At 46.8% G+C, this 12,237-nt stretch overlaps 1 protein-coding gene across 1 annotated transcript; it reads right to left on the bottom strand.

Annotated features, from left to right (window-relative positions):
* Positions 1–3,534: 3,534 nt before the first annotated feature.
* Positions 3,535–11,655, bottom strand: plcxd2 (phosphatidylinositol-specific phospholipase C, X domain containing 2). Its single transcript, XM_077012783.1, has 4 exons — positions 11,504–11,655; positions 10,413–10,879; positions 8,979–9,220; positions 3,535–3,747 (listed from the first exon to the last, which is right to left on the bottom strand). The coding sequence occupies exons 1-4, from the start codon at positions 11,601–11,603 to the stop codon at positions 3,594–3,596; spliced, it is 963 nt and encodes a 320-aa protein (XP_076868898.1). The 5' UTR covers positions 11,604–11,655; the 3' UTR covers positions 3,535–3,593.
* Positions 11,656–12,237: the final 582 nt, after the last annotated feature.

Genomic DNA, 12,237 nt, shown 5'->3' with positions numbered 1-12,237 from the left:
TGTGTGAATGAGAGAGCAGACGGTGGACAGGTCCAGTTACAAGGAGTTGATTTGGTGAAGGTTGACGAGATTTCCTACTTAGGGTCGAGGGTACAGAGTAATGGAGGAAGTGAAAGAGAGGTAAAGAAGAGAGTGCAGGCAGGGTGGTGTGCATGGCATAAAGTATCTGGGGTGATCTGTGATAGAAGGGTGTCGGCTAGAATGAAAGGAAAGATCTATAGGACAGTAGTGAGACCTGCTATGTTGTATGGACTGGAGACAGTGGCACTGACAAAGAGACAAGTGAGGGAGATGGAGGTGTCTGAGATGAAGATGTTGAGATTCTCATTTGGAGGGATGAGGAAGGATAGGATCAGAAATGAGTTTATTAGAGGATCAGCACATGTAGCATGTTTTAGAGATAAAGTTAATAATAATAATAATAATAATAATAATAATAATAATAATTTGTTTTTAGGGCTGATCTAATGGCTGATTAGAGTCACAGGTCAAAATCGACCCATTATTATAAGAGATATAGTAACAGTGTAACAGGCGCGAGGGACTCGAGGATGCGAAGACGAGGTGCGTTCACAAGGCTACGTTTTATTTAGCTGAACTATAACGTTCAAATACTTCACACAGATCATATTAAACAGTACACGCTCACGACGTGTTGAAACAGCTTAACACAACAAATGTCACATCAAAGACAAGCACCAAACGATACAAACACACACTATATACACAAAGCCTAACAAGTACCGCGTGAAACACATTAGTCTAACGAGACAAGTGAACACACACACACACACCCAGCCACACCCACGGACATACGTATACAGACATGGACAACATTAACACATGCCCGAAGGGAGGGGTTCGGGGCTGTAGCATGACAAACAGAGAGCTAATAAGAAGGTTAAGTTGCTTCTTGGCATGAACTATTACATTTGACAGGGTTGCCAACTTTTCAAGTTTGAACCTGGAGGGCGTGGCGAGTGTAAATTGTTGACCGGGGGGAGGTGTTGGCGACCGTAAGTTTTTGCCGGGGGGGGAGTGTTGGGTGGTGGTGAACGTAAGTTGTTGATGGGGGGGTGGCGAACGTAAATTGCTACCGGGCGGGGTGTAAAATGAACACAAATAAATTATTATATCGCGATCGATCGATCGCCAGTGGTTGGCGCCAGAGTAAACTAGTAACTCATTGAATCATAGATATGGATCAGAGGTAAGTAAACTACATTTTTTTTTCGGCGTGAGAAATTATGTGTGGCATGAGAGCGTGTGAAGACAAATGTGTGTGTCTCACGCTCAATGCGTGAGAGTTGGCAACCCTGATTTGACCACTTTTTTTTTGTCTTTTGTGGAACAAAACAACACATCTGAGGCTAAACACCACCTTTTTTTCTGTTCTGCTCTGCCATGGTCACCACTGTCTCACATAATGAGTGGAACATCCTCTACTTACCACAAGCATTCGTGAGGTAATTTGCATTCACCATTTATGGATATTTGTGGGTGGAAACAAGGACGGATATGAGGCTTATTCACCTACACACATTTTTTGAGGCCATGATATGCAGATGTGTGCAGTCAAGGTTTAATAAACCTGATTTTGTTTTTCAGAAAGGGAGCCCAAGCAACAAAATGGGGTTGGCAGGGTGACAACAGGAAGAAGCAGGCTGGTGTGTGTGTGTGGAATATATATATATATATATATTCCAGGTGCCGCGATTAAAAGTCCTCACCAGGATTTTGCTCAAGCTTGCTAGATTTTCCAATTAGCAATCCAGGTAAAATTAGTGGAATCAACACAATCCAGGAAGCCTGAGCAAAATCCTGGTGAGGACTTTTAATCGCGGCACCTGGAATTGACAGCACTAATATATATATATATATATATATATATATATATATATCACTAATGAAGCACATGAAGACTTGAAGAAAATAACGTTTTGAAAGTAAACGTTTTGAAAATAAACAACCATTAAATAAAATAGATGCTAGCTTGGTAACTAGCATATATTATAAGCATATATTAAATGCCCTTTGCATTTGAATGGCCAGTTATCGGTCATTAATGTCACATTGGCTTTCTATAGTTAATTTCATTAATGTCTTCAACTGAAGAATCAAATTTGCTTCCTTCCTAGAGACTACACTTTTCAGTCGTGACTGATACAAATGTGTATTCAAAATCATTTCCAACACATTTACGTATATTTAAGTATTTGGTCATTTTTTATATGTGTGGGGCTCTTCCCAGGGTGGAGGCAGTCTCAGGTCTCTGAGTATGACACCCATGGCAGACTGGGTAGGAACCACAGGGACAGTCACTTGCTAGACACCCTCCCCCACCCCCACCCCCCACTGGAGATAACTCCTCCAAGGACACTGATAACTGAATATTTTTACATTTGGCATGCAATGCAGTGCACTAACTTCCTCCTATCACTTCCTCTGATTAAATAGAGGCTCTAGAGCTCCTGCCCCCATCACACATGCAAACCCACAATACAAATGTTCTACCATATTTTAGATATAAAGATATCGCAGAAATGTTCTTGAATTTATCTATCTATCTATCTATCTATCTATCTATCTATCTATCTATCTATCTATCTATCTATCTATCTATCTATCTATCTATATATATATATATATATATATATATATATATATATATATATATATATAATGTTTTTGCATATGTTTCCAAGGTTGTATGTCATGATCCGCCCCGTCTCCTCTGTTAGACTCATTGGTGTGTGTTTGTATGTGTTTCACTTGTGTCTTGTTATCGTCGGTGTATTTAATGGTGTGTTTTGTCTATGTTCTTTGTCAGTCGTTGTCTGACGTCAGTCCCATACTCTTGTCTCGTTTACCATAGTGTCATTAATAAAAGAGGTATGTTAGAAAAATGCTCTCTGCTCGACATCCCGTTTCCTTGCTATGTTACATTGTAAAGCTATCAGCAAAGTATGCATTTAATCAGCATATGCATACACATGTGAATATGTAGTTTACACTTCCATTTATTAATCACAATACATCTTTTATCATTGAATAGCTAGTTCTGTACTTTGGAAACAAATCACAATTGTTCAAATCACTATTTGTAAATTCATGTCATAAAAGCCATTTCAATTTAAAAAAGACAAAGCAAGAAAGAAATTATATTTAACACAGTACATTCTTTGTGAATTCAGTAAACCAGTGTATGTGCATTATAGCATGTAAGGACACCTTCATTGTCTCTAGTTTACAGAGTATAAAAACAGCCATAACTACTGTGACCACTTATATTAACACAGTGTCTATAGTTGTTCAGAATAAATACTGAAAGACATCAGTTACAAAGTAGGGTCTATGGCCCTAGCTGGGGGGATCTTATTTGATGGTTTATGTTTGATTTATTCACTTAAACTCTACTTAAGTGCCTTTTTCTCTTGAATGAGTGCAACAAAAAAATAAGTGTGCTGTATATCACAATCTGCTTCTCTCAAGATATGTCTGGCATAATTACACAGTATCTCCTATCCAAGGTTATCTTGTGACCTCTTGTGACCTTTTGCGGTTATATCTTTGGTAGTATTCAGGGCAGTGGGTCATGTGACTGCCCGCTCAGAGAGGAGGAGGTCGTTGAGTCGGATCACAGTGTTGGCAAAGTCCACCAGCTCCACGAAGTCTGAGGTGATGATGTTGACACCATTCAGGCCTGGCTTCTGTGCCTCCACCCATGTCATGATGGTCGGCAGGTTCCTGGGCGGGACAGGGTAAATAATATGCAGTACAGGTAAATAAGCAGAACAAGCCTCAGTCAGCGCCACAGCTAGGAAGATGGGCTGGTGCCACAGACGTTGGATTGAGTGTAGGTGGGGCACGGCTCACCGCCCTAACTGGCACAGACTGATCTGTGCCACCACTACGAGCGACTCCCTCATACACTGGTTCACTGGAGCGGGTGGGCAAATACCGCCCAGGAGACGAGTGAAGCAGTGCCTGATGGGTACTGTGGTTTTTCAAGGCTTTCCCCCAGTGCTGGGGGAGGGAAGATTTGTGGATCTCCTAGTGCAGACAAGCAGCACCGTTGTTGGTATCGGCATCGCGGCGGATGCCGGAGAGTGCAGGGGAGGGTAGGAGCAGTAGTTACAGAGCAGGTGTGTGTGCCGCAGGAAGCAGCGTGTGACCTGCAGCAGGTACAGAGCAGGTGTGTGTGCCACAGGAAGCAGCGTGTGACCTGCAGCAGGTAAAGAGCAGGTGTTTGTGCTACAGGAAGCAGCGTGTGACCTGCAGCAGGTACAGAGCAGGTGTGTGTGCTACAGGAAGCAGCGTGTGACCTGCAGCAGGTACAGAGCAGGTGTTTGTGCTACAGGAAGCAGCGTGTGACCTGCAGCAGGTACAGAGCAGGTGTGTGTGCCACAGGAAGCAGCGTGTGACCTGCAGCAGTGAAGCAGAGAACAGCAGTGGATACGACACAGATAGCGTCAGGGCTGTGGAGAGACACCAGAAACTAAACACATCCTGTCAGCATCATCACAGGTGACGCTGCACCTCTCTGGTTTTGTCCCCATCATGGTGAGGTAATAAATACATGTTTGAAGGTAGAAGTAAAGGCCTCCACAGTGTGGAGGTGAATGCCTCCACAGGTACTGGGTGCAGATGTCCTCAAGGTCACTGTGTGAGAATAAAGCAGACCATTCCAGAATAGCAAACATGGGAAAGGGCTTCATTACTCCAGTAGTAGACATGAAGATACAACTTTAGCAATACTGGAGTTATCTCTGTTATAATAGCTGAAGGCTCCTTTGTGAGTATCTGGGGGACTTTGTTCATATTCTCTTCTCCAAGGACACGGTAATATGGGAAAACATCCTTATCACCACGTGCTGCTTCATTCGACTTGCTTAATGATGGATTTCAATTAGCATATGTTGAATAATGAATGGTTTGGATATAATGATGGAGATTTCAAACACTGTTATGTGAAAGAAGGTGGGGCAATTGCATAATCAACCTGGAAAATAGATAGAAATTCTTTGCTTGTATGCTTGTCAAGCATTCTCAAGGATGTCTTGCTAAGGTGTTCACCTTACCTGCAGAATGAGACAAGCTACTCTCTTCAGTTAATACTTGTGTCTGCTTCTTTTTCTAACTCAATATCACCTCCAGCTCCTGGATGAAATTAGGCATAACAGGGGAAACGGCTTCATTACCTACCATACTGATGTAGGGGGGAGGGGCAGTGTGTCCACTGTACTGACCCAGGGGGGAGGGGTGGTGTGTCCACTGTACTGACCCAGGGGGGAGGGGCGGTGTGTCTACTGTACTGACCCAGGGGGGAGGGGTGGTGTGTCTACTGTACTGACCCAGGGGGGAGGGGTGGTGTGTCTACTGTACTGACCCAGGGGGGAGGGGTGGTGTGTCTACTGTACTGACCCAGGGGGGAGGGGCGGTGTGTCTACTGTACTGACCCAGGGGGGAGGGGTGGTGTGTCTACCACACTGACCCAGCATGCTCAGAGTGGATGCTCTTTACTTATCTCCCACCACATCCACTTTTTGGTTCAGTTGTCCTTTCTGCTTTCTCCAGTGCATGAGAGTTGGTTAGAGTTGTAATTAAAGCTGCATATTATTTTCAAACCCATAGCAAGACCTGTACTGCACATCACCATGCGGGTATACACAGTGTTACCCAACCAGTTTCGGATGGCTTGCATTCATGTTTGTTACTTCTGTTTCAGAAGCAAATTAAACATTCACTCCTCACTCACTCCTTCCCTCCCACACTCTTCCCTCCTACTCTCACTCCTCACTCACTCCTTCCCTCCCACATTCTTCCCTTCTACACTCACTCCTCACTCACTCCTTCCCTCCCACACTCTTCCCTCCTACTCTCACTCCTCACTCACTCCTTCCCTCCCATACTCTTCCTTCCTACTCTCACTCCTCGCTCACTCCTTCCCTCCCACACTGTTCCTTCCTACTCTCACTCCTCACTCACTCCTTCCCTCCCACACTCTTCCTACACTCACTCCTCACTCACTCCTTCCCTCCCACACTCTTCCCTCCTACTCTCACTCCTCACTCACTCCTTCCCTCCCACATTCTTCCCTTCTACACTCACTCCTCACTCACTACTTCCCTCCCACACTCTTCCCTCCTACTCTCACTCCTCACTCACTCCTTCCCTCCCATACTCTTCCTTCCTACTCTCACTCCTCGCTCACTCCTTCCCTCCCACACTGTTCCTTCCTACTCTCACTCCTCACTCACTCCTTCCCTCCCACACTCTTCCTTCCTACACTCACTCCTCACTCACTCCTTCCCTCCCACATTCTATCCTCCTACTCTCACTCCTCACTCACTCCTTCCCTCCCACACTCTTCCCTCCTACTCTCACTCCTCACTCACTCCTTCCCTCCCACACTCTTCCTTCCTACTCTCACTCCTCACTCACTCCTTCCCTCCCACACTCTTCCCTCCTACTCTCACTCCTCACTCACTCCTTCCCTCCCACACTCTTCCCTCCTACTCTCACTCCTCACTCACTCCTTCCCTCCCACACTCTTCCTTCCTACTCTCACTCCTCACTCACTCCTTCCCTCCCACACTCTTCCTTCCTACACTCACTCCTCACTCACTCCTTCCCTCCCACATTCTATCCTTCTACACTCACTCCTCACTCACTCCTTCCCTCCCACACTCTTCCTTCCTACACTCACTCCTCACTCACTCCTTCCCTCCCACATTCTATCCTTCTACACTCACTCCTCACTCACTCCTTCCCTCCCACACTCTTCCCTCCTACTCTCACTCCTCACTCACTCCTTCCCTCCCACACTCTTCCCTCCTACTCTCACTCCTTCCCTCCCACACTCTTCCTTCCTACTCTCACTCCTCACTCACTCCTTCCCTCCCACACTCTTCCCTTCTACTCACTCCTCACTCACTCCTTCCCTCCCAACCTCTTCCTTCCTACACTCACTCCTCACTCACTCCTTCCCTCCCACATTCTTCCCTTCTACTCTCACTCCTCACTCACTCCTTCCCTCCCACACTCTTCCCTCCTACTCTCACTCCTCACTCACTCCTTCCCTCCCTCACTCTTCCTTCCTACTCTCACTCCTCACTCACTCCTTCCCTCCCACACTCTTCCCTTCTACTCACTCCTCACTCACTCCTTCCCTCCCACATTCTTCTCTTCTACACTCACTCCTCACTCACTCCTTCCCTCCCACACTCTTCCCTCCTACTCTCACTCCTCACTCACTCCTTCCCTCCCACACTCTTCCTTCCTACTCTCACTCCTCACTCACTCCTTCCCTCCCACACTCTTCCCTTCTACTCACTCCTCACTCACTGCTTCCCTCCCAACCTCTTCCTTCCTACACTCACTCCTCACTCACTCCTTCCCTCCCACATTCTTCCCTTCTACTCTCACTCCTCACTCACTCCTTCCCTCCCACACTCTTCCCTCCTACTCTCACTCCTCACTCACTCCTTCCCTCCCACACTCTTCCCTCCTACTCTCACTCCTCACTCACTCCTTCCCTCCCACACTCTTCCTTCCTACACTCACTCCTCACTCACTCCTTCCCTCCCACACTCTTCCCTCCTACACTCACTCCTCACTCACTCCTTCCCTCCCACACTCTTCCCTCCTACACTCACTCCTCACTCACTCCTTCCCTCCCACACTCTTCCCTTCTACACTCACTCCTCACTCACTCCTTCCCTCCCACACTCTTCCTTCCTACTCTCACTCCTCACTCACTCCTTCCCTCCCACACTCTTCCCTCCTACTCTCACTCCTCACTCACTCCTTCTCTCTCACATTCACTGCCACTGCCATAGCTGAGTTATAACCAAATGCAAATTCATACTCAGTTGGCCTCAGTTGGTTTGTTGGAAATACATACCTACCAGCAATCACCCATTCCACATAGGTCCCTTATTTGGTTAATGAGCTGGCATAATTTTTGTAATATTTTAGATTACTCGACTGGTTAATTCTTAAACTGTCAGATTAAGAACTAAAATCAATTAAACTCTCTGTAAAACAAAAACCGAACTAGTGCAGTTCTGATGGAACTCTGGCACTCTGTAGGACTGTAGGACTCCACCTCCTCCTTCACCCCACACATCTATAGGACTCCACCTCCTCCTTCACCCCACCCACCCGTAGGACTCCACCTCCTCCTTCACCCCACACATCTGTAGGACTCCACCTCCTCCTTCACCCCACACATCTGTAGGACTCCACCTCCTCCTTCACCCCACACATCTGTAGGACTCCACCTCCTCCTTCACCCCACACATCTGTGGGACTCCACCTCCTCCTTCACCCCACACATCTGTAGGACTCCACCTCCTCCTTCACCCCACACATCTATAGGACTCCACCTCCTCCTTCACCCCACACATCTGTAGGACTCCACCTCCTCCTTCACCCCACACATCTGTGGGACTCCACCTCCTCCTTCACCCCACACATCTGTAGGACTCCACCTCCTCCTTCACCCCACACATCTGTGGGACTCCACCTCCTCCTTCACCCCACACATCTGTAGGACTCCACCTCCTCCTTCACCCCACACATCTGTGGGACTCCACCTCCTCCTTCACCCCACACATCTGTAGGACTCCACCTCCTCCTTCACCCCACACATCTGTGGGACTCCACCTCCTCCTTCACCCCACACATCTGTGGGACTCCACCTCCTCCTTCACCCCAAAACATCTGTGGGATTCTGCCCCCTCCTTCACCCCACCCACCCGTAGGACTCCACCTCCTCCTTCACCCCACCCACCCGTAGGACTCCGCCTCCTCCTTCACCCCACACATCTGTAGGACTCCGCCTCCTCCTTCACCCCAAAACATCTGTGGGATTCTGCCCCCTCCTTCACCCCACCCACCCGTAGGACTCCGCCTCCTCCTTCACCCCACACATCTGTAGGACTCCCCCTGACTGCAGGACAAAGAGAGCTCACTTCTCCACCAGGTACTTGCGCAGACCCCCGAGCAGGCCCCTGATGACAGTGGTAAGGCGTGGCGTGAGGACAGCCTGGGAGACGTGGAAGCTGCCATACTTGGGCCTCTCGCCCAGTGTGGTCTCCAGGAAGTGGATGAGCTTGGTGGTGTCTGTGGTATTGGCCCAGGGGGCTGGGATCTTAGCCCCAGGCCATACGAGCGGGCAGCCCTCAGCATAGAGGTGATGGTAGAACACCAGGACCTGTGGGACATAAAACCACCCCCCCCCCCCGCCACACACACACACACACACACACACACACACACACACACAAACAAGAGAGAGAACCAGAGGTCAAAACTTTTTTTTTCAAAACAGATCAGTGTCCAGTGGAAACATCTATGTTAGTTGAAGACATGTTCAATCACAGCCTGATCGTAACACTGCAGACATCCAGTGCACACATTAACATAAAAAAATTGTCCCCCTTCAGACACAGATTTTCACATACCTACATGGGCGTGGTATTGGGGGGAAAAGTGGACCTGACTAACCAGGGCCCGAGTAGGGAGAGGGGCCCATTTTGCTCATGTGCCTCGTTTACTGGCATTTATAGGGGCCCACTGACACTGAGAGTGTACAGGGCCCAGAATTTGTTGCAACAATCCTGCATACATACATGCAAATATGAAATAAATTTCATAATTTAGCTAATAATAAAGCTAAAATAGCTCATAATAAAGCTAATTTCCAGCCAAACCCTGATATGTGCCACCCTGTAATAGTGTTTCATTGGGTGTATACACAATCGAACATTGGCTTTTTTGGTTTGTAGTGAGTATCCAGAAATTTTTTTTACAAAAATGATTGTTCAATTTATATAGCACCTTTCAGAATACCCAAGGCACTTTACAACTTTATCACAGGTACAAGTCTCAGACCACCAATCACACACACACTGGTGAGAATACTGGCGAGAACACACTGGCAGCCAATTGCGCACAGCGTACCCTACCGGGATCCACAGCCCCTTGGGGGACTGAATGGGGTGCAGGAAGGGGAGAGAGGACAGACCCTAGTGACAGAGCACCATCCATCACTGAGCATACAAGCACACACACATTCCCACACAGACACTTAGACACTACTTTTTATTGTACAGAGAGACAGACACACACTCAGGCAGAATTTGTCAGCCAATTTACCTAACCTCCATGTTTTTGGACTGGGGGAGGAAACCCACGCAGACAGGGGACCCCAGTGCTGAGAGGCAAACGTGCTAACTCCCAAGCCACCATGTTTCCCAAAAATGTCATATGGTTTATCAAACATACACACATTTGGTCAAAAGATTTCAATGCATTTAGTGATATAATCACAACATGATATGTCTAGATCAGGCAACCTTACTTACAAGGCAGGGGTGCTAATAGGGCCCTAGCTACTTCAGTACCTGAAACTGCCTGTCCCACAGGAAGTCCAGGGTGACATCCTCCACCAAGCTGATCCTGCATATCTTGGGCCCAAACACCTCCCTCAGCATGCGGATGAGATAGCGGTGGTGTTGTTCCTCCATAGCATAGTGGTGGTTGAAGTCCAAGAAGACGACCTCTTTGCGGTGGACATTCAGGAAGGTATTGATGTCCTCAAGGCCATCACGCACCTTGTGACCAAACAGGCCGTGGATGAAGTAGACCTCGTGACCCTTCTCACCAGGTTTGGAGGACACGCGGAGGTCAAAGTATCGTATTCCTCCCTCCAGCTGCTCACGGAAGGTCAGATTCTGGGTCACGGACCACTTCTTCATCACCTTCTTGGCCAGCAGACGGAACACGGCGGCCAGGCGCTTGACGACCGCCGTCTGATCGGGAGCGACAGGAGCTTGTTCGTCCATCCAGAAGCTGAAAGAATCATGAGATCCTACAGCAGGAAAGCCAAGAACACAAACTAAAGTCATTAATTCAACTTTCATTCAGTCTGTACAGTAGAGCTTTACAAAGCCTGTGTATAGTTTTACAAAACTTCCTTTTTTAAATATTTGCGCAGATGCATAAAATATCACAATAACTGCACAACTCAAAAATGTGTATATATTTAATTATATAAAACATTGAATATTCAAATGAGGACAAAAACAGATGCACCCTATATTGCAGAAATAAGAAATAGAATACTTCATTTATATTTATGAATGAGGAAGTGTGCTATCGTTATGTTACCAGGGGAACATGCACACTAATGTACACTGATATTACTGACTAATATGAGTATGGACAAGAGTGTCTGCTGAAGGTTGAACATTTAAGTGTAGAAGGAAAGACTTCTGTCCTACAGAGAAGGAACGTGAGGAACTCTGAGCACCCTGTGGGTTCTGCTCTGACTGTTGATCCATTTTGTTTATGTTTAAGTGGTCTAGTCATAAGACGACACCAGAGGAACCAGAGAGATGTATATTTCACACAAATGAGGCACTCATCACTACACCATTCCTATGAATTCCTAAGACGGGCAGCATAATCCTGTATTAAACGGAGATGTCCAAACCTGGCACGGCTAAGTGCTTAAGAGGCAGGGCCGTAAGAACAGGACACAGAGAGCCCATCCAGTCCGCGTTGCCGTCAGAACCCTCCGGTCTTGTCTTCATGTTCACCAGTAGTTATAGCATCCCAGCAGTAACTTCATCTAGCAAATTTCACATTCACATCCGTGAAAGCAGCCGCTCCCGGATAGACCATCCTACAGCATGCAACTATAACGAGGTTCCACAGCAAGCGTCTGGGATATCGGGAGTTCAGGCTTCCACTAACGACCGTTGTAATCTGCTTAGTCCGAAATTACAGTCATCATCCTCCTCCCTGCTCCCATTACCTGAGCTCTGTGGGCAGAGGTAGGCTAGCGCCAGATTACCCCCCCCCCCCACACACACACACACACACACACACACTCCTGACAGGTGGCTGACACACTAGCGATCGTCCTGAATCTCTGTCAGCAGGCAGATGGGACACTTACATTTAATGAGTTAAGCACAACTAAAACATTGATTTCTGTCATTTGATGACCCATCCTTTTGAAATTTAGGAACATTTCCTAAACATTTTCTACATTGCAGAAAACAAGAAAATATTTTGGTGAAAATTTAGGATGTGTTCACACTTATTTTGACACAAATATCCCCTTTTCTATTTACCCCAAATACACAATCACAACATTATGGTATTATAACAAATAAGATTATCTTATTGGTACTATTAATAAAAAGATTATCTTATAGGTAC

Source organism: Brachyhypopomus gauderio, chromosome 7 (genome assembly GCF_052324685.1).
Source record: "Brachyhypopomus gauderio isolate BG-103 chromosome 7, BGAUD_0.2, whole genome shotgun sequence".
NCBI classification, from domain to species: domain Eukaryota; kingdom Metazoa; phylum Chordata; class Actinopteri; order Gymnotiformes; family Hypopomidae; genus Brachyhypopomus; species Brachyhypopomus gauderio.
The sequence above is the reverse complement of the archived record's forward strand: the minus strand, read 5'-3'. Positions and strand labels throughout refer to the sequence as shown.